Genomic DNA, 21,935 nt, shown 5'->3' on the forward strand with positions numbered 1-21,935 from the left:
TATAATGTGTGTATACTTAAATAATCAATTTATCAATTTTAGAATGTTATGTTATTTAACTAACTTTAGAAAACAAATTGTAAATTGATTCATTTTTCACATTATCTAACTCAATAGTTTTAAAAACGGTTCAAATCCAATAGTAGGTATAACTTATTAGACACCATATAAAAAAGTACCAATGCATTCACAAACAAATATATAAGAATGAAAAATAATTCATATTTTATGTATTTAAATTTCAACTGTAGTGACATGCATTTTTATTTTACTTAATTTTAAAATAAAAATATAACAAACACTAAAAATGTAAAATAGTTACATTAATGAAAAAATAAAAGCTTTTTATTAATTTATCAAACCTTTGATTTCTGATAAGAACAACAAAAAAATAGTAAAAATTAAAATTATTTTTAGTTTAGAATAAGCTACATATTTTTACATGTATGTGAAATATAATATATCTTTTAATTGATTTTCACTTGCTTAACAAAGATTAATATATACGAAGATAATTTAATAACAACAACGATTACAATAATTGATGTTAAAACAAATATTTTGTATCATTAATTTATAATTGTCTCAAATTGATATTATTCGTTTTTCTGATACTATGCTTATGTGATGTAATATGATCCCTTTCTTTTGTAGTGTATCATACACATCTCTTAAAAATACCAACCTAAAATACAAACCACAAAATCATACAAAAAATAATAACTTAAATCATAAGTAAAGTATATCCCGCCCGTAGGGCGGGCCGACCCTAGTATTCATATACAATGAAGATGCGATTCACGAATATTGTTCGACCACATCAGATTGTTACTCATCGCTTATTACAGAGTTGAAGAACAATACGACATCTGTGAAGAAAAAAAAACGATACATTTACCTTCTATGGAGACGAAGGAAAACATGTTTTAATCGAGTAAGAAAAATAGATAAATATTGCAAGTTGTGTGGTCCTTGACTCTGTGTAGGCAGCATAATGAAGACTACCAAGTAATTACAATACAAATTTAATGATGGAAAGCTATATACATACCAGCAAAATATTTTTTTTAAACTATTTATATGTTAGGTTAAATAAGCTATATATATGTTATAGTATTGATGCAAATTGGACTTGCAAATTACATTTAAGCACGGTGATAAAAAGCCCTACCGCCACATCCTTTCAAGTGCACATAATGACATAACAATTCATTCATTGGCGTTTTGTTTTCTTCTTTCAAATGCATATGTTCCATTTGTATCTTGTGCAACATTCTCTTCTCCACGTTACCGATTAGTTGCATTAAGAAGGCAGACGAGTAACCATTTTTGTGGCTTAAGCGAAAAGCTTCATGTCAAGTCAGAGCAAAAAAAATTCATTAAGCCGATACGTTAGTCCAGCCGTCGGTGGCCTTGACCACATATTAATGGCTATCATTAACCAAAATAATATTTACTTGGTTATTAGAATTAGATTTGGGAGCAAGTTAGCTCAACTGACGATCCAATGCATTGCAACATATACATATTGATTAAACTGTTTTGAAGTTTTCTTCCAAGTTATCATTTGTTCAAAAATTACTTTTTTATATGTGCATCCGGTCCGAGAATAATGCATTTAGTGCTAAAAATGAAGTGACTACTGTTTGATCGGAAAACGGTGATAAAAAGATGTGGGTTTAACAAAGACGTTTTATTATGGTCGGAAGAGACGTTCAGTCGGTTACAAGAGAAGTAAAGAGAATGCGACAGAAGAGAGGCCGGCAACTCGATGAGCTACCGGAAAAGTACAAATAACGGCAAGATGAAGCAAAGGTGAAAACCCTAATCTAGCCGCCAAGTGTTAGTCAGATGATTTCGGATCCCTTTCTCATTCCTCTTCCTTCTCCTTATATAGTCCTCTGATGTGTCGTTCTTGACCTAGCTTATGTCGTCTTCGTGGGCTTTCCTTATTGGGCCGAAAGGCCCGTACTTATCCGAGCGATCGCCGAGCCGAATGCCTCTTAGTCGACGATGGTCGACTCGAGGTACTCCAGAAGCAAGCCGAGAGACTGACCTTCTAAGCCGACTATTCGAGCCATCACTTTCATTGGTCCGGGCCAGGCCTTCTATTCCTTGGGCCTTGTGGGATGGTTAGATCCATCCCCTACAGTAAGTCCCCCCAGTCCATCAGTGAGCGAAGAATCGCCTAGCTCATGATGGATTCTAGAATATGAAGGTTCAAAGGAGTAGAAGTCCTGTCGGGAGGTTAGAGCGATGGGTCGATGAGTCGCAGAAAAGGCTGCGGCAATGCCTTCTCTCGGAGTCGTTGAATCGCAGGCTCCAGATTTTGATCGGCGTGTCCTGGTTAATTGTCGATTTAACCGATTTTAGGATAACCGTCGGTTAATTAAGACGAGAGGCCGGAATGTCGCGGGAGTTGTTAGGATCTTAGGGAGAGTTTCGAGGCCCATTTAGGCCCGTTTAGGCTTAATGATGACACCTCGAATTTTCCCCCCTTTTTCCTTCATAAATGCATCGAGAAGTCGAAACGCCGCGAGGGTCCGCTGGGTTTTTAGGGAGAATTTCGAGGCCCATTTAGGCCCGGATAGGCCTAATGATGACGCCTCGAGTTTCCCCCCCCCCTTTTCCTTATAAATACGCAGATCCCCTCTCATTTCTTCAAGTTTCTCGATTTTGTGGATCGGGATTGTCCTTTTGACTTGGTCGTGTAGCTTGCTTCCCAGAGCGGCGAGGGCGTCGGCACAAACATTTTCTCCGCGAGGAACCTTCGTGAGTTCGAAGAACTCGAAGTCTCGCGTAAGGTCCTGGACGAGTTTGAGGTAGGCGTCCATCCTTTCGTTGCGGATGTCGTAATCACCGAGGTATTGGCTTACGACGAGTTGAGAGTCGCAGTAAGCGCTGATTCTTTTGGCTTTCACCGCCTTGGCGAGACGGAGCCCCGCGATGAGGGATTCATACTCAGCTTCGTTGTTTGAGGCCGCGAAACCAAAACTGAATGACTGCCGAATGAGTTCTCCTGTTGGTGATTGCAATTGCACTCCTGCTCCTGATCCTTTACACGTGGATGAACCGTCGACGTGGAGGATCCAGTTTACACTTGGTAGGATGAGGTCTTGCTCCAGCTCTGGCGTCAACTCGATCAAGAAATCGGCAAGGACTTGTGACTTTGCTGCTATGCGATTCTTGTATACGATGTCATGTTCGCTCAGCTCCATCGCCCATTTGGTCAACCGTCCCGATTGGTTAGTATTTTGCATAACCGTCCTGAGTGGTTGGTTGGACAGTACTTCGATCGTGTGCGACTGGAAGTAGGGTCGCAGTTTTCTGGCCGAGGTGACGACGGCTAGGGCCATCTTTTCGAGTGTTGGATATCTCGTCTCTGGCTCCGTCATTCTTTTACTTGTGTAAAAGATTGGTTTCTGTTCTCCCCTATCTTCCCGAATCAATACGCTGCTGACGGCGGAGGATGTGACGGCGATGTAGAGAGATAGTGTGTCGCCGGCTTCTGGCTTCGATAACACGGGTGGGGTCGTGAGATAATGCTTGAGTTGATTGAACGCCTCTTCGCATTTTTGATCCCAGACGAACCTCTTGTTTCCCCTTAGTAGCTTGTAGAAGGGAAGACACTTGTCGGTCGATCGCGAGATGAACCTGTTGAGAGCTGCTATGCGTCCCGTTAGTCGCTGCACTTCGTGGCTGTTTTTCGGGCTTGGAAGGTCGAGAATCGCCGAGATCTGCTTGGGGTTAGCTTCGATTCCTCGCTGAGTGACGATGTAGCCGAGGAATTCCCCGGAGGTGACACCGAAGGTACATTTGGCCGGGTTGAGCTTCATCCCATAGTCGTTCAAGATCTTGAAGCAGTCGCGTAAGTTATTTAGGTGGTCGTCGGCCTTGAGCGATTTGACTAACATATCGTCGATGTACACTTCCATGGTGTTGCCAAGCTGATCAGCGAACATTCGGTTAACGAGTCGCTGATAAGTCGCACCGGCGTTTTTTAGCCCGAAGGGCATCACCTTGTAGCAATAAGTCCCTCTGTCGGTGATGAATGCTGTCTTCTCGCGATCATCGGGATGCATCAAGATCTGGTTGTAGCCCGAGAAAGCGTCCATGAAGGTTAGGAGTTCGTTACCAGTGGTTGATTCGACGAGACGATCGATGTGAGGGAGTGGGTAACTATCCTTTGGGCATGCCTTGTTGAGGTCCGTGAAGTCGACGCATATGCGCCATTTGCCGTTCTTCTTCTTGACGACGACCGGGTTGGCTAACCATTCAGGGTATCGAACTTCGGTAATAAAACCCGCGTCGAGGAGCCGGTCGACTTCGTCGTTCACTGCTTTAGATCTTTCTGGACCGAGTTTCCGTCGCTTCTGTCGGATGGGTTTGAACGTCGGGTCGACGTGCAGTTCATGGGAGGTAACTGCGGGGTCGATCCCCTTCATGTCGGAGGTCTTCCAGGCGAACGTTGAAGCGTTGTCTTTGATGAAAGAGATGATCTTTGAACATATGTCGTCGGACAGGTAGACGCCAACTCGGATGATTTTCGTTGGGTCGGATTCATCGATTGCGACTTCGCGAACTTCCTCCTTCTGGGGGTATATCTTGTCGAGTGGTTTGCTGACGGAGTTGACGAGGGAAGCCTGTTGCTGCATCTTTACAGTTGCAATCAGCAGTTCTCTCGCGGCTTGTTGATCTCCCCGAATCGTCTGTGTTTTTCCGTCTTTGCCGGGAAACTTGACGCATTGATGGTACGTCGAGGGAACGGCCTTCATGGAATGCAACCATGGTGTTCCGAGGATGGCATTATAGGGTGCTTTGGCTCGGATGACGGAGAACTTGACGGTACGGGTTATACCACCTGCGTATACTGGAAGACGAATTGTTCCGATCATTTGCTCCGAGGCTCCGTTGAAGCCAGTGAGCGTGCGAGAGGAAGGCTTCATATCTCTTAAATCGACTCCCATTTTGTCGAGTGTGTCGCGAAAGATGAGATCGACTGAGCTGCCGGTGTCGATAAGGACTTTCGCGACTAGGCATTCTCCGATGTCGAGGTCGACGAGGAGAGGATCGTTGTGTGGCGTGTGGACGCCCTTGGTATCTAGTGCCGAAAAAGTGATCTGGTGATCATTTTCGACTGGAGGCGGCCACTTCTTGGAGGTGGTGGCTTGTCGTTTGTAGTCTTTGACAGCTCGAACTGAGTCGCCGCAAGGAGGTGATCCTCCCATTATTACGCTAATGTGCGGATTGCGGGTAGCTCGCATTGATTCGAGTTGCTTCCTTAAATCATCGGTTGTGTTCTCGAATTGAGGAGTTTCTGCGGGCTTTTTCTTTTTTGATTCGAGACGTCGTCGCAGATCGGACCCTTTCGAACGGTTGAGTTGGATTCGCAGGTCATCGGCCTTTGAATTGAGCTGGTCGCGAAGGTCGCCGTTTTGACGTATTCTCCTGGCGCTGGATTTTGAGATGGTCGCGCGGAGGTCGGCGCTTCCTACGTGTTCGTTCGTAGCGCTCTTTCGCTTCAATAGGGTGCGCAGGTCTTTGTCTGTTGTCGGGGAAGTGAGAGATTGCTCGACTTTCCTGTTCAGTTTGTCGCGTAAATCTGGTTGCATTGTCGAGGAGTCGTCGTCAGAGGAGTCACAAGGGCGAGAGAGTACGACTTCCACTCGTCGCCGGCGACGCGGATGTTCGTCTTCTGACGAATCGTTGGCGGGGCCAACGTTGTTGACAGGAGTGCGCTCAGGGCTCGCTCTTTCCTCGCTCGGGGCCGTGTTCTGTTGAGACTTCTGTGTTTCTGTTGAGACTTCTTACTCCAACTTTTGGTGTTTTTCGGTGTCGTTGGAGAGGTGGGCATTTGAATTGTCCCGTTAGTGATCCCGTCGAAAAATTGCCCGATGAGGACTTTGCATTCTTTCGTATCATGGGAATCCCTTTTGTGGTAGAGGCACCATTTCTTTGGCTCCTCGGAGTTTGAACTCGCTGGTTCGGACGACTTTGATTGCTTCGAGGCGGAGTCTCGATCCCAGTGGTTCCAGGCTTTCTCTCGCGTGACGGCTGCTGTTTTTGGCGATTCCTCGTCGCCGACCGAGCTAACGTAGCCTCGCTTCTGAGTTGTATTCCCACCGGAGGAGTGCTGGCGGGGCTCAGGGCGGGTGTCGTTTGTTCGGGCGGGTCGCTGTTTCGCTGCTGCTTCTTTTGCAAACTTTGCTCTTGTGTCTTCTTCCATGCAGATAAAGTTGTTCGAGCGAGCGATGGCGTCGGACACAGATTTCGTCGGGTATCGGTAAAGATCCTGACGGAACGTGGAGTCAACGTGCAAAGTGTTCATCAGAGACTCGACAGCGATAGGATCAGGAATATCAACTTTCGAGACGATAGCCTTGAACTTCTCCATGAAGTCGCGGAGGCTTTGGCCGCTGGTATGAGTGAGGTTCCACAAATCTGACACGGTCGTTTCTTGGTTGGTGAACATGATATAATTCTTCAGGAAGGCCGTCGAGAGGTCGTGGAAACAATCGACGGAGTTTTCTCTGAGGCCTGTGAACCAGGTAAGGGCCGGTCCTTCTAGGGTTTCGACGAAGAGTTGGCAAAAGCCGGCGTCTTTGTCTTCGTCGGTCAGATTTGCGCGTCGCATCGCTATGTTGAAGGACGTGACATGAGTAGAAGGGTCGGAGAGACCTTTGAAGGTTGGAAGACGAAGTTTCTCCATCTTCTGGAGCCGTACGCCGGTGACCCTCTGCGTGAAGGGTGTGCGAAGAGATTCCGCGAGTACGTGCTCGATTTGGGGCGCCGAGGTCGTCACCTGGTGGATCTTCGAGTTGATGTCAAGGACCGACTGTTTCAACGCGGCTAGTTCGCTTGCGGTGTGTGCGTTGATGTCGTTACCAACGCCGGCGCTTTGGTTGTCGTTGCCCCGCGTAGGTGCTACGTTGGTGGTTCACTCTGTGGCGAATAGGTGTCGACGGTACTGCGCCGTTGAAGCTTCGGCGTTTGCGGCGATAGGAGCGAGTATTTTTGCTATCGCTGTGATTTGGTCGACCGCTGCCTTCTGCGCCGCTTCTTGCAGGGCGAGGCGTGCCAGGATGGTTTTCATAGACGCAGGAGGGGGTAGCGGAGTCACTGGTGTAGGCGTAGGTGTCACCTCGGGAGCCGGCATCACCTCGAGAGCTTCGCGCTCCTCGCCTGACGAAGAACTGTCGTTGCTGACAACCATAGTACTAATGTTACTTTGCTAGAGATGCCCCACGGTGGGCGCCAACTGTTTGATCGGAAAACGGTGATAAAAAGATGTGGGTTTAACAAAGACGTTTTATTATGGTCGGAAGAGACGTTCAGTCGGTTACAAGAGAAGTAAAGAGAATGCGACAGAAGAGAGGCCGGCAACTCGATGAGCTACCGGAAAAGTACAAATAACGGCAAGATGAAGCAAAGGTGAAAACCCTAATCTAGCCGCCAAGTGTTAGTCAGATGATTTCGGATCCCTTTCTCATTTCTCTTCCTTCTCCTTATATAGTCCTCTGATGTGTCGTTCTTGACCTAGCTTAGGTCGTCTTCGTGGGCTTTCCTTATTGGGCCGAAAGGCCCGTACTTATCCGAGCGATCGCCGAGCCGAATGCCTCTTAGTCGACGATGGTCGACTCGAGCTCGAGGTACTCCAGAAGCAAGCCGAGAGACTGACCTTCTAAGCCGACTATTCGAGCCATCACTTTCATTGGTCCGGGCCAGGCCTTCTATTCCTTGGGCCTTGTGGGATGGTTAGATCCATCCCCTACAACTACCACATTGTTTAATTCAAATATAACTTTTGAAGTTCAATATTCTCCCGTTACAAAAGAAAATACTTAAGTTATAGATCACTCTTGTTTCCTTATAAAAACTGTGGGATATTGTAACGGATTAGTCAAAGCCCAATCAAGATAAGATAGGCTTATAACAACTCGGGTCTACCGACAAGATGTGTGTCTACAACATGTAAAATAAATATAGATGCCTCGGTTTTTCTAAAGTATTTGAAAGTTCAATTTCTTTCTCTTAATAGTTTCTTAAAGATTAACCTATAATTCTGGACCTTGAAAAAAATTCAACTTTGTTTCTTCGTTACCTGGAAACAAATCGCACAGCAAATGAGGCTTTTTTTTTTTGATAACACCCATAAAAATCCCGTTTTTTTTGCCGGACAAATAATGCTATTGTGCTCGACGAAAGAAATCAATTTAATTTTTGTATAGATCAAATGTAATGCAAAAATATAGAATTAGTAAGTTGTCTGTTTCTAGTGAAATCCACGTATGTGTTTATCTATATATCAGAATAAACCAAGTATATCATATATTTTCATATTTCTTAATCATCACATGATATCCAGAGAGTTTTTAGAGCGAAACTCTCTTAGACGACGAACTGTCGGTTTGCTCCCGATTCCCTGACAGTTCCAGCTCATAGAAACTAAGGAAGAGGCTGTGGAGCGGACCGAAAATCCGTTCCTTTCTTCTTCGTCGACGGAATTATGGTTGCTCGAGGTTGGGCTGCCCTCTGGGTTCTCCTTTCAGCTCCCGATGTCTTACTACTCTGACATGGTCCCGGGGTTTGTCTTCCTCTTGGTGAGTTATGGGTTTTAGTGACTCTGCGCCTCTTTAGGCTCACCCCAAGGCCTACGCTCCTTACAGTACGTTTTCTTGATGGATGGGGGGGGGGGGGGGGGGGGGGGGGTAAAGCCTTTCCTTTCCTGTCTTGTAAGCCGACAGAGATAGTAGATTTGAGCCTTTTGTCATTTGTCGGGACAGCTACATTATCTTCAATCTCGTCAGAGATCGCTAGAGGCCCGAGTCTCAGCGAGACATGGAGTCGATCTTCACTGAGTGATCTGATAGGTGATCGGTCCTGGGCAGCATTGTACTACGACAGATTTTCTTGTACTGGGTTCTTCGACGAAGATGGGATATTGCTGGCTCCTGACTGAAAAATGGGCAAGTTCTCTTCCAAATAGTGCATATCGACCTCCTGGAGTCTACCCGAGTCAGCATTTGCCACACCAACTTATAGGAGAGGAATCCTCTATTTTGGGAGGGAGAGTCTGTCTAGTGCCGATCTTCTCTCCTGCGACAGGGGATTACTATCTCCCGATCGTTGTCTTCCGCTGGTGGTGCCCAATATCAGACTAGAGCCCCCTTCTCTTTGAGGTCTAGGCGATGGAGTATGAGAAACTTGGGAGCGGCCAGCTTTTGATGAGGATTCTATCTGTGAACCAGCACCTACAGGCCTCTATTCAGTTCGCGGCGTCTGAGTCTTTGTTCTGGAAAGAGATTCCTTTTGAGACGAAACAGAGCTGTCGTTATGGAAAGATAATCTCGCTCATGCTGGGAGGCGACTACCAGCCACATTGTTTTCTACCCGGGTTGAGTGCTCCTTGTACGTAGGGTCTCTTCTGACTCCATAGTTGTAGCGAAACTCTTTCTCCTTCTTCCAGTCAATCTACCGGGAAGATTGGTGTTGCCATTGATTTGAGTTATAACTTCTTTGGCTCATAGAAGTATCATGCTCTTCTCTTATCAACTTTCTTGCAGCTGTTCTTCTTCTATCAGCATCGAGCCTGTCCAGAGTACGAGATTGAGATATACCCATTCTTGTTGAGGAGTCTCTGGAGTTTGCTTGGGCCCGCTGTGAAGGACAATCACCTCTTTCATGAGACAATGAGTGGCAAATGGAGCAATGTTTTTCTAGATTTTAGTATTCCAGCTCCACTTGCTTAATTTCCCCCGCTAGACTTATGTCTAGGAACATTTCCAGGGGCTTCAAACCATTAACAAGTACTCTGATTCTTCCTCTGTCTACATCGAAATCTTCCACTGGTCCCAGTTCATCTCCAATTGCTTCCATAGCAGCATCAGACCAGTAGTGTAAAGGAATTCCATGTATCGTTATCCAGAAGGGTATTAGTGCCGGAAAGAAGTCAGAGACTATAGGCTCCCATCTCTGGAGGATCAAAATCCATCTCTTGAAGTGATATGGCGTGCCTGAGAGGATAGCTTGAAGGTCCTGTTCAGTTTCGAACTTAAACTGAAACAGGTGTGGTCCCAAGGCCCTTCCGGTGATAGATCTCGCCACACGCCAATGTTGGAGGAAGAAGTCTACTAGGGATCTGGTTTTTTGGACTGAGGGGTTTGTGACTCTCCCTATGAGGGTGAGTTTGTGCTCTTCTATTCTAGCAGAAGTGTCGACAGCAGGGATTTTAACTGGGGGTCGTCTAGCCTGTCTCACTGAGTCAGCTACCCACTTGCCTTTGTCCATTTTTGAGTTTCGGTAAGCCATAGATGACTGAGTATTAACTTCTCAACTGTAATTCTTGAAGACCTAACTGCAGTAAGCAGTAAATTCCCAACACGGAGTAAAAACCTTAGTGACAAGGTAACGGGGACTGTACTTAGACAGTAGAAAGACTAAAGGAAGCTTGAGACAGAGACGTCAATAAAGCTTTGAACAGATAAGCCATTATCTCTCTGCCTGCTCCTAGAGCATTCTCCCAACAGATCTGCAATAAATGATTCACTGAATAACCATTATGAGACTGTAGAGGAGAAACTCCAGCTTCAGGGAGCTTGATCGTACACGAAAACTATGTCGCCGGAAAGTTGGTGCGGTGGTGAGTTAATAGACCACGGCTGGGGGAGACGGTAGTGGCGGTGGGATATTTGAAAAAGCAAGGAAAGTCAACTCGGAACAGTATACCTTGAGCCTTGTGTCTGAGAGAAGAAAGTGATTTTTAGTTTGCACTTTTTTTAGTATTCTTTCTACCAACATAAATATTCATGTCAATCCTAAATGTGTACCCCACTTTCAGTCAAATGCAAAACCAACCTACAAAGGTGGTAAAAGTACTATGTAACCCTTATGACCAAATAAAAAACAGAAATATATTTTGCAATTATGTCCTTAATAAGCCTATATGTAATAAAAAGAAATCTACATTATATGTAGACCTCCTAAGAAGTCTACTGTGTAGACTCATTCTGTAGCTTACATTGTAATTTGATCTAATAATTTAATTTTAAAAATTTATAAAAATAATTGTTGTAAACATGTGTTAAACGATATGGTTTAGAAACAAAAGGTTATAACATGTTATGTATTCTACTGGTAGATTTCTTAGTGTTAGATTTAAATTTAGAATCTTTTTTTTGTTTTATTGAATTAAATTTGTATATTAATGTTTAGTATTTTATATTTTGTATAGCTTGATATTTGATACAGTAATTAAAACTTTTTATTATAAAGCAAAACATTTAGGGTTTGAGTTTTGTGGTTTACGGTTCCGTAGACCTACAATAAAGTCAATTTAGCTGGTGACGTCCTTTTTAGTCAACATTTTTCAATTTTGTTTACAAAAAAATATTATATTTAAATTAAGTTGAGTTTCTTAAGAATAAAAATGTGAAATCATATACTATAAATATTAAAAATAAATAAATAAATTTAGTAAATCATATATTAAAATGATGAAAACAATAAAGAATAAACAATAATAATGAAATTACTATAGTAGACTTCCAAAAAGGTCTACTATGTTACAATAAAATCTAGAGAAAATTACTAGAATGTTATACATTTTATGGTTTATTACTAGAATGTTGTACATCTTTGTTTTATTACTAGAATGTTTTCTCTTTCCTAGTAATTTACAATAAGGGGCTTTTGTTATGTTTTATTTTCTGAAACTAATTTTAAAGATCAAAGCCATATCAGTTATTAAAAATCCACATCACATCAGTTATTTTCTGAAACCAAACCGTCTCTATCACTATCACTATCATACATACGGTTTTGTCAAAAAAAAAAAAAAAAGAACACGAAGAACTGTGTTGTGTCGAAGAAGGAACCGCAAACCGAAATCCTCTCACCCTTCGAAACCCTCGTCGACATTGTTCTTTACTTCTCGAACTCTCTCTAACTCTCTGTCGTTGAACTCTCTATAACTCTCTGTCGTTGAACTCTGTCTCGTCGGAGTTTTTAGAAACCGTCGTCTGTACGAAATCGCCTTCACCGCATTCTCATCAACGAGTTCATCTTTTCCGGTAAGATGTCGCGACGTTATATATTGTATTTTGGTTGAGTTTGTGGGTCAGTTATATATTGCGACTGAGATTGTTTGTGTTTTGGTTGAGGCTGTGATATGGGTGTGTCGAGGTTTTTGTTGCGACTGAGTTAGGGTTATGTTGACTGTGCTATGGGTTTGTCGAGGATTTTGTTGTGTCTGAGTTAGGGTTATGTTGCGGCTGAGATATGTGATTGTCTAGGCTTTTGTTGTGTCTGAATTAGGGCTTTTTGTTGTGGCTGAGTTATGGTTATGTTATAACTGAGTAATTATTATGTTATGGCTGAGTTATGGTTATGTTATAACTGAGTAATTATTATGTTATGGCTGAGTTATATATATGACCTAATATATTTTAATATTATGATATGGCTGTGTTATTTTTATGTTGTGGCTGATTTATTGTTGTGTTATATGATCAGATGGATGTTAGTCAAGTCGAACCACGTGATTACCCTCCAAGACTTTACCCTTCTAACCTAGAAGGTAAAGATATCAATCATAATTTCCGTGCAGGACATTTCCCCCACATTAAAGAAACAATAGGACTCGATGTGTGGGAAGAACTGGTGAACTCTCCCATTGGAGTAGTTGCTAGGCTACTTTCACGCGAAAGCATTTGGTCTGGTAGGACCGTACACTATCTGCTATGTAGACAGCTGCGAGTGCATAAAAAGGAGATATGGTCTGTTGTGGTTGATGATGTTATCAGGTTTAGCTTGCTCGAGTTTGGTGAGATCACTGGGTTAAACACAGGTCCATTGCCAACAGAAAGTTTTGAACCTGATCAATACAAAGAGTTTTGGGAGGAGTTGAAGGTGCCGCTTGGGATGGGACCCAAGTATGATGAGCTGAAGGCAGCATTAGAGTTCTGTCCTGGTTGGAGTTTTGAAAAGCGTAAGTGGTTGGGGATGTTATTTCTTCAAGCCATGGGACTGTACTGTTTGCATCACAATTCAAGGATACCCTTTCAAAGTGCAATAAGGGTATTCGACGATGAAGCCATGAGGTCGTATCCATGGGGTCGGACTGCATACGAAGTTCTTGTTGACTCTCTGAAAACACTGTCTCCAGATGGAAAGTCATACACAGTAAGCGGCATGAAGGACGTTTTATTGGTTTGGGCGTATGAGTCCATCGTCTGTTTCGGTGAGAAGTTTGGGAGAGTGGTCAACAATGAAGACGTTCCTCTTTTGCGATGGGGTGGAAGGCGTACACGTTCAAGTTTTGATACTGTCTTGTCTGACGAAATCAAAGATCATGGCGAGGTAATGTTTAACTGCTACTTATACGACTGAGTTAACAGCTACTTAATGGTTGAGTTTATTTTATATTGTTGCCGAATTAGTCTATTTGATGGCTGAGTTTATTTTATATTGTGACCGAATTAATTTATTTGATGGCTTGGTTTTGTGTTATTTGATGGCTGAGTTTATTTTATATTGTGACCGAATTAATTTATTTGATGGCTTGGTTTTGTGTTATTTGATGGCTGAGTTTATGATAAACTGGTGTTGCAGGTCCGTTTGAGGAGAATGGTTATGAAGGAGTCAATTGAAGAGATGTTTCCTGTATGGTCGGATGAACCTGACGACCCACAACTCGTTAGGTTGGTAGAAGACATACACGCAGGTAGATACGTGAAAGGTTTCTGGGAAGTACAGAGGGATGAGCAGGGGAAGGGGAATGAGAAGAAGAAGAAGAAGAAAACGAAGGGAGTTTCATCAGAAGCTGAGCCATCAACAAAGAAGCAGAAGAAAGAAGCTGCTGAAACGAGAAAGGGTTCTAGCGAGGAGGAAGCTGTATTGGACAAAGCGACTCTGACGAATCTTGTGAGTGCTCTGCAGAATATTTCAGCAAAATTTGACGCTTACGATTTTGACCGGAACCGGCCAGTGATGGACGAGAAGACCCTAGATAACGTGGTGAAAGCTGTAGTGCAGCAGAGTCTGAAAGTTTTGGGGGAAAGGAAAATTCCCGACAACGATGCTAAACTCTCCTCCGCCGGCGTAGAAAAATCTTTATCGGTGACATCATCACCTCGTAGGAGGTCGCCACCGGAAAAGTCGGACAAAAGTCCAGTGGTAGAACCGCAGGCCCAGGAGGAGAAGTCTGTAAAAACTCCAGTGACAGAACCGCGGCAGCAGAAAAAGCCTGTCAAAAGTCCAGAGCCGCCGCAGCAGAAAGAGAAGGCTGTCAAAAGTCCGGTGCCGCCGCAGCGGAAGGAGAAGGCTGTCAAAAGTCCGGTGCCGGCGCAGCAGAAACAGCAGAAGTCAGTCAAAAGTCCAGCGTTAGCTGAGACCCCTGCAAAGAAGAATTCGGAGCTTGAGAAGGATACAGTGGTGAGAAGGATTTTGGGTGATGATTTTAATGAAATTGATTTCATCAGTGTTTCTCCTGCAAAGATTACTAAGGATGCTAAGGATGGTAAGGATGCCAACGTTCCAGCCTATGGACGCGGCTTACGGGGCAAGGCCAAGCGTACTGTTACTGTAAAGGATGAGGCTATCGAGGATAAGAAAAAAGCACAGCGGGCAGAGGCTGCGTTGAAGAGGAAGGAGAAGCAAGAGGCTAAGAAAAAAGAGAACGAGGAGAAGAAACAGAAGAGAAAAGCGGCTGAGTTACAAAAGAAACAAGAGGCTGGGTTACAGAAGAAAAAGAAGGAAGACGAGGCTGAGTTACCGAAAAAAAAGAAGGAAAAAGAGGCTGAGTTACCGAAGAAGAAGAAAGAAGAAGAGGCTGAGTTACAGCGGTCTGAGGAATGTGTTGTGACGAACGACGAAGTTCTTGCGGAAGATAACGCATTGGCGGCGGAGTCTGATGTCGAGCCAGCTGAATTGATTAGATCTTCCGTGATAAAGGAACTTCGGGAGAAATCAGTTAAGTTATCTCCACAAGGGTTTTCATTGACGAACCTTGATTCAGCACCAGTTTTTCCGTACATTGGAGACAATGGACAGACGACTTGCATGAGGAAGAACATTACGCCTTCATCAGCAATATACGACCCTTGCGCACCTGTTGATCCGGCGCGACTGGAAAAACTGAAGCAACACATTAAGGCAATTACACCCAAACCACCAGCACCTAAAGATAAACCAGAAGAACTCTCAGCTGATCATGAGAGTGACTTCTACAGCATACTCATGCATGAAAGACCGTGGCCTGACAAAGAATATGGATGGGTGTTTGATAATGTAAGTCTTTATTAAGGCTGACTTATATTCTATAAAGGCTGACTTATATATTTAATTCATTATATTACGGCTGACTTATTATTTTTCTTTGTCTAGCATATCGCTGCGTATATGAACGTCCTCATACAAAGGTCCATGCGAGATCCCACTCCATTCTGGTCCAAGCGGATTGGTTTCATAGACCCTTGGTTGTTAAGTTCTTGGGCTTCCCTCGATTACAGGCAGTTCAGGATGAAACCTGCTTCGTTCAAGTTCAAAGACTGTGGTTATGAAGCGTTGGTAAACGGGAGATTCCCCGAAGAATTTACAACAAACTTGAAGTGGTATGCAGATGTGGATCACGTGTACGGATGTTTTCAAACCGGCGGTAATCACTGGGTGGCGTTTCACGTGGATCTGATCAAGGAGAAGATAGATTGCTACGATCCAATCTATGGAGAGTCAACACCCGAAAGTGAGCAAAAAATGCTAAATGCTTTTAGACCTCTACTGGAGATGCTTCCCTGGATGTTGAATGAGCTTATTCCTGCCGATCTCCGAAAGCATTCTAGGAAGAGGTTCGCATTCAGACGGAGGAGCAAAAGATACATTCCACAAAACAACATGTCAGGTGATTGTGGGGTTTATTCGTTGAAGTTTGTGGAGTGTCTAGCGCTTGGTGTATCTTTTGATGGCATAAACGATAGTAATATTCAAGGGTTACGGGTGAAGATGGCAGCAGATATCCTCGAGGAAGGAGGAAATGTTGGAATGAACAATTTGTTGTCAAAATGAAACTGTGTTTGTTTGTGAACCTGTGTTTGTTGTTATGTTAACTATTTGACTTTGGATAACTGCTGTAATAACTCAGTCGTATCGATTAGTAAAACTCAGCCAGTACTCATTGATAACTCAGTCATACCTCAAACATACCCTAGAATCAAAATAATTAATAATTTTTCATTCGAATGTTATATATAAAGTCCAATTATCAAAATAATTAATAATAACTCAATGTGTGAGCATGATCTTTGTTGACTATACGAGTTTGGAATCGATTATAATCTTGAGGTATATGTTGTCTCTTACGAGTACCTAAAACTCTAGGCAGTGATATGAGGTGTGAGCATGATTCAAAACACGTAAACTGTTATTGTGTTATTTATTATGAATTTGTGATATTTATCATATCTTGTGGTTCGTACATCATAAATCATAACCCTAAACAATCTTATTCGGAACCCAAACCCTAAATAACTAAACCCTATACCCTAAACGGCAAACAACAAATCAGCCGTAAAGGTTTTAATAACTCAGCCTGTTAGTGTAAGTTAATATTTACATATGGCGCGAAAATTTTAGATATTTTATCTCGCGACCTTTAATGTTCTATACTTCCCCTATATATAGCCCCCTTCTCTTGCACCTTCTCGCCTTATCTCACTAGAAAACCTAAACAATATCTCTATATCGCCTTACAAAGTTATGATTGTTCCTGGTTATTCAGAAAGGTTAGAGAACAGAGTCAATGAGATACTAAACTCTGAAAATCGTGAAAACCTTCCCGTTCTATACCCTGGCCCGGGTGTCTTGCTTGACAGCGTAATCTGGTTTAAATTTCTAAGCGATCTCTCCCTGGCCATCCCGTCGATTTTAGCAGAAGGATGGGTTCATGATTGGCCGACATGGCGCGCCATTCCCGATCATTTTAAGGAACGCTGGTTTCTTCAACTCGCTGTAAGGACAACATCTTTGAATTGTTTTTGATATTAGACATAATAACAGCACTTACATTTGGAAATTGGTTTTTTGTTGTAGCGCAAACGCACGTGGGCACGAAGATATAATTTTCAAGTTTGGACAAATTTTAATCTGGTGGCCAGAACGGTGTTTCGTTGTCAGATGCGCCTCTTGAAGAGGAGGTGGGCACATGGGGGTGAGAAGCCTGCGTGGATGCTAACTAGAGTTTGGCGTGATCTTGTCCACATGTTTGAAGAATTTGGTCCTGATAATTTTGGTTTTAGAAATTGATTTGTTGTTTTTGTTTGTATTCAGCCGTCAAGGTTTTGTAAAGTTGTTTAACTCAGCCGTTAAGTTTCTATAAAGTTGTTTAACTCAGCCATTAAGTTTCTATTAAGTTGTTTAACTCAGCCGTTTAGTTTCTATAAAGTTGTTTAACTCAGCCGTTAAGGTTTTATAAAGTTGTTTAACTCAGCCGGAATTGTTTGCGTCAAACGTCAGTGTTTCAGTTAAGTAACTCAGCCGTAATACGAATTAAGATACTAATAACTCAGCCTTATATTGTAAAAATACAAAGCCATAGTTAACGCTATTTTCAATGTATTATTATGGCCGCCATTACATAATCGAGACCATTATTAGAGTCCTTTATTCTCTTATTATTATACGTGCGAGAAATTCCATCGTCATTGAGAATATCGAGACTCATTATTATGTGCATGAGAAATTTCGTTTGCATTGAGAATATCGAGACTCATTATTATACGGCTGGCACGCATGTATCGGATTATTTACATAATCGAGGTATTGTTATTTTTAATGTAACTCAGTCAATACGTCTACGTTAACTCAGCCAAAATATAGACGCTAACACAGCCGTAATACGAATTCAACTTAAGTGTTTGATAAAATAATAAAGAACCTTTCGTATTTCTTGATTTGATTGAGTTCTGTCATAATTAAAGTGCATCACGTGTGTGGAAAAATACGGCTCAAACCTAATATCGAGGCATTTAATAGTTTATTAATTTAAATTATTCCTCTTTATTTGAATTTAAAAAAAATGATTTTATATTACTACCACTATTGTTTTAACTTTGTCTTTCACACCAATTTCTCTTTCATTCAAAGAAAATGTCTTCTTCATCATCTGTGTCTGGTAACACTTACTTTCACCGCCGGCATGTGGAAAGAGGAACGCCGAAACAGTGTTGGTGTGGTGAACCCGCTGAATTATGTACATCTGCATCACGGGCTAATCCAGGAAGACTGTACTATTGCTGTCGCAAAGGATATATTAAGGTTTGATTTTTAATTTTATTCATTATACTGTCAATGTGATACTAAGAGCTGGGCATGTTGGTGAAATCAGAGACATTTATTCAAATGGGCGGACGAGTGCTTGGTGGAAGAGGTAGAAGATATGAAATCGGTGATGAGTGACATGACCAAAGGCATATCAGATCTGAGAGTAGACGTTGGTCGGTTGGAGAAAGAACTCGGTAAAGCGGAAAAGATGAAGTGTTTGATGTTTCCAGTGGTGGTTTGTGGGTTTGGTATGGCCATATTTTGGCACTATTTCTTTGCGTAGTCATGTGTTGTAATCATAATTTAGACGCAATGTTTTTAGTAACTCAGCTATTACGTTCAATGCAACTCAGCCAGTACGTTAATTAATTCATAATCAAACAATAACCCAGCCATAATACGAGTATTCGTCAGTCATAACGTTTTAATAACTCAGTTATAACGTTCACTGCAATTCAGCCGTTACGTTAATTAAGTCACTATCAAACAATAACCCAGCCATAATATGAGTATTCGTCAGTCATAATGTTTTAATAACTCAGTTATAACGTTCACTGCAACTCAGCCGTTACGTTAATTAAGTCATAATCAAACAATAACCCAGCCATTATATGAGTATTCGTCAGTCATAATAAGATAGTAACTCAGCTATAACGTTCAGTGGAAGTCAGTCATAATCAAACAGAAACATAAACAATAACTCAACCATAATATGAATATTAGTCAGCCATAAAAAGAGACATACATAAATTTCTGGTTCGACATACATAAGTTTAGGTTCAAAATCACTCTTCCCTTTCCGGACATACACACATTAGTGGAGTAGTTTTCCCATCTCCAACCACATTGAACACAAATAAGTCTCCTATGGCGCATCTGTTAGCACGACAGAACTTTCTCCAGCCTCTTCTGATGTAATACATGCCGTCTGCTTCGCTAAATCGCAAACTCACAGTCCATGAATTTCCCTCTTTGTTGACAAGTATTATCTCTTGGCATTGTTTGTTCAAAGCAGTACAAGTCGTAGCTCCCTCAGGAAGATACTGCAAACACAGAACGTAAAGACACAGAACAGATCAAACCATATGTTAATAACTAACTAAATACTGCAAACACAGAACGTAAAGACACTGAACAGATCAAACCATATGTTAATAACTAACTAAATATGGTCTATAACTGAAAATCGACTCACAAGTTTGTCTTCTTTTAGATTCGAAGCAGTGACCTCAGCCTGAAAACAATAGTCAAATGAGAAAGAAGGAGCATCATCCGCATCGGCTTCTTCCTTGATGATGTGAGGATGTGTATACTGAATCTCACAACAGCTAGGACCAAATGGTGTGACATGAAACACCATATCTCCTTCGTGTTTGAAGATGACAATGTCACCGATTTGAAGGTCATGTGCTGTGGTGAAATCTTTCCAACCTCCGGTGAGTCTCCTGCCTTCTTGTATCACTTCCCAAGTTTGATCTGTAGCGTCCGATCTTAGTTTCCATGTTTTCCGGTTTGTCTTCCCTTCTATGTGCTGTGAGAAGAAGCCAAGTGGTATTGTCTGCAGGTCAGAAAAGCCAAAGTTAAGCAAACTCTAAAATAGGAACATATACACATGAGAAATAGAGAGTGTGTGTCTACCACGCCACTGTGGAAATCGGGAAGCAGAGGCTTCAAGAAATGAGGTTTGTGCGAATTAGGCATCTGCAAACAAGAAAAGAATGGGAAGAAAACATCATCGAACCTAAGCTGAATCCACAAATCTGCAAAAGAGAGGCTTCGGTTTTACCTTCGTATCGAGACGCTTCGAAATCGCCTGTCGTCGAGAGCTTTTCTTTTTTTTTTCGCGTTGGGACGAAAATGATTTCTTTTTTTTTTCCTTGTGTAAAGTAAATAATGCCGGAAAATATAACTCAGCCGTAACATTGTTAATAATTAATAATGCCGAAGAATAAAACTCAGCCGTAACATTGTTAATAATTAATAATACCGAAAACTAAACCTCAGTCGTAAAATTGTTAATATTTAATGATGTCGAAAAATAAAAGTTGGCCAAAAGAGTCATACATAATTTAACTCAGTGTCGAGTTATGTCCTGACACGCATGTCCGAGTAATTTACGATATCGAGGTCATTATATGTTTATTTTATTTGGACACGCGTGATCTTTATATTTAATATGATTTCCCTATTATATTTCCAATATTTACAAGTAAAAGATAAAGGAAAAACCAGAGTCGACTTCTAAAACCTAAAGTAAGTCTCTTTCGTCCAAAATCGATTTTGAATTATTTTTTGTATTTTGGCCTTGTTCGATTTTGCATTATTTTTGTGTGCTATGATGTATAAATTAGATGGATCTACAGCGTGGAATTCCAAGGACGTGCGACTGTGGAGCTGCTACCATTGTGTTAACGTCAGGTACAATAAAGAATCCGGGTAGAAGATTTTATCGATGTGGAGCAAATTCGGGTCAAAACCATGTTTTCAAATGGCTTGATGAAGCACATGATGAAGAGTTTGTAGTTGTGGCAAACAAACTCGCGACGATAGAGCAGGATTTGGCCGCTATAAAAGCAGAATTAGATGATATGAAGAAAGACATAACTGAGATCATAAAAATTATTGAATGTCTTAGGATGAAGTCTTAAATGTATTAGTTGCTACTACTACTTCTTTGTTTACTCAGATTCTGTACTCATAAGTCAGTCTATGTTTATGTAACTCGGATTTAACTCAGCCGTTGTTAATTTCTTCCGAAACAACAACTCAGCCGTAACATGTAATAATATCAGTCTTAACGTTTAGGTGAACAATCAAAAAACAGTCATATTTCTAACAATCAAAAAACAATCAAAACTTAGGCATTTAATAAAGCCATAAGATGAATAAATGAGAATAACTCAGCCATAAGATGAAAATAACTCAGCCGTAAGATGAAAATAAGTCAGCCATAAGATGAAAATAACTCAGCCATAAGATGAAAATAAGTCAGCCATAAGATGAAAATAACTCAGCCATAAGAAAATAAGTCAGCCATTAAAACAGAATATATAATTTTTTTGTTCGACATACATAATGGCATAGCAAAAAACATAAAAAAGATAAGATTCTGATGCAGAGACATCTTCACCACTTACTTGTGTCCCTAAACAGGCTTATCGGTTCAAAATCACGAAAGAACAAGGAAATCTCTTTGATCCAGAAACAGCGCTCACACATGTTGTCGTCCTTAGTCACATCAATGTGCCATAGGCAGAGACATTGTCGGTCCACAACATTTGCACATTGGCAAAGGTAGAAGGACGGAACATAAGTAGAAGTGAACATGGCCTTAATTTGACGGAACTCGTCAGTATGCCACAAACCCCATCCCCATTTCGCATCTCGAACAAGTTTCCCGACCCTGTCAACAGTTGCTCTTGGAATTCTCCGAAAATACTGCGCATCACCGTAAAAGATTGCTTGAGTCATAGCGTGTGTATACACTGCACGCTCATATCCTGCATCTGCTGCACGCTTGAGGAGAGAAAGGCCATAATCTTGCTCATCGTATGAGTAGAAAAACTGTACACCCTTTACATAAATTGTGCTTGGATTGTTCTCAGCGTAGCAAGTTTTCAACA

At 41.9% G+C, this 21,935-nt stretch overlaps 4 protein-coding genes across 4 annotated transcripts; 1 reads left to right on the forward strand and 3 right to left on the reverse strand.

The window, feature by feature from the left end:
* Positions 1-5,584: 5,584 nt before the first annotated feature.
* LOC125608129 lies at positions 5,585-6,709 on the reverse strand. Its single transcript, XM_048778070.1, has one exon. It carries the CDS (start codon positions 6,707-6,709, stop codon positions 5,585-5,587), a length of 1,125 nt encoding a protein of 374 aa, XP_048634027.1.
* Positions 6,710-9,723: 3,014 nt separating this feature from the next.
* Positions 9,724-10,287, reverse strand: LOC125608130. Its single transcript, XM_048778071.1, has one exon. It carries the CDS (start codon positions 10,285-10,287, stop codon positions 9,724-9,726), a length of 564 nt encoding a protein of 187 aa, XP_048634028.1.
* Positions 10,288-18,067: 7,780 nt separating this feature from the next.
* LOC106364461 (B3 domain-containing protein REM10-like) lies at positions 18,068-20,168 on the reverse strand. The gene is made up of 4 exons (XM_013804033.3): positions 20,099-20,168; positions 19,951-20,013; positions 19,508-19,870; positions 18,068-19,355 (listed from the first exon to the last, which is right to left on the reverse strand). Exons 2-4 carry the CDS (start codon positions 20,011-20,013, stop codon positions 19,098-19,100), a joined length of 684 nt encoding a protein of 227 aa, XP_013659487.1. The 5' UTR covers positions 20,099-20,168; the 3' UTR covers positions 18,068-19,097.
* On the forward strand, positions 18,139-18,595 carry LOC106364472 (uncharacterized protein At4g04775-like). The gene is made up of 2 exons (XM_013804044.2): positions 18,139-18,306; positions 18,377-18,595. The coding sequence occupies exons 1-2, from the start codon at positions 18,139-18,141 to the stop codon at positions 18,593-18,595; spliced, it is 387 nt and encodes a 128-aa protein (XP_013659498.2).
* Positions 20,169-21,935: the final 1,767 nt, after the last annotated feature.

This window comes from Brassica napus, chromosome A4 (assembly GCF_020379485.1).
Source record: "Brassica napus cultivar Da-Ae chromosome A4, Da-Ae, whole genome shotgun sequence".
Taxonomy (NCBI): Eukaryota; Viridiplantae; Streptophyta; class Magnoliopsida; order Brassicales; family Brassicaceae; genus Brassica; species Brassica napus.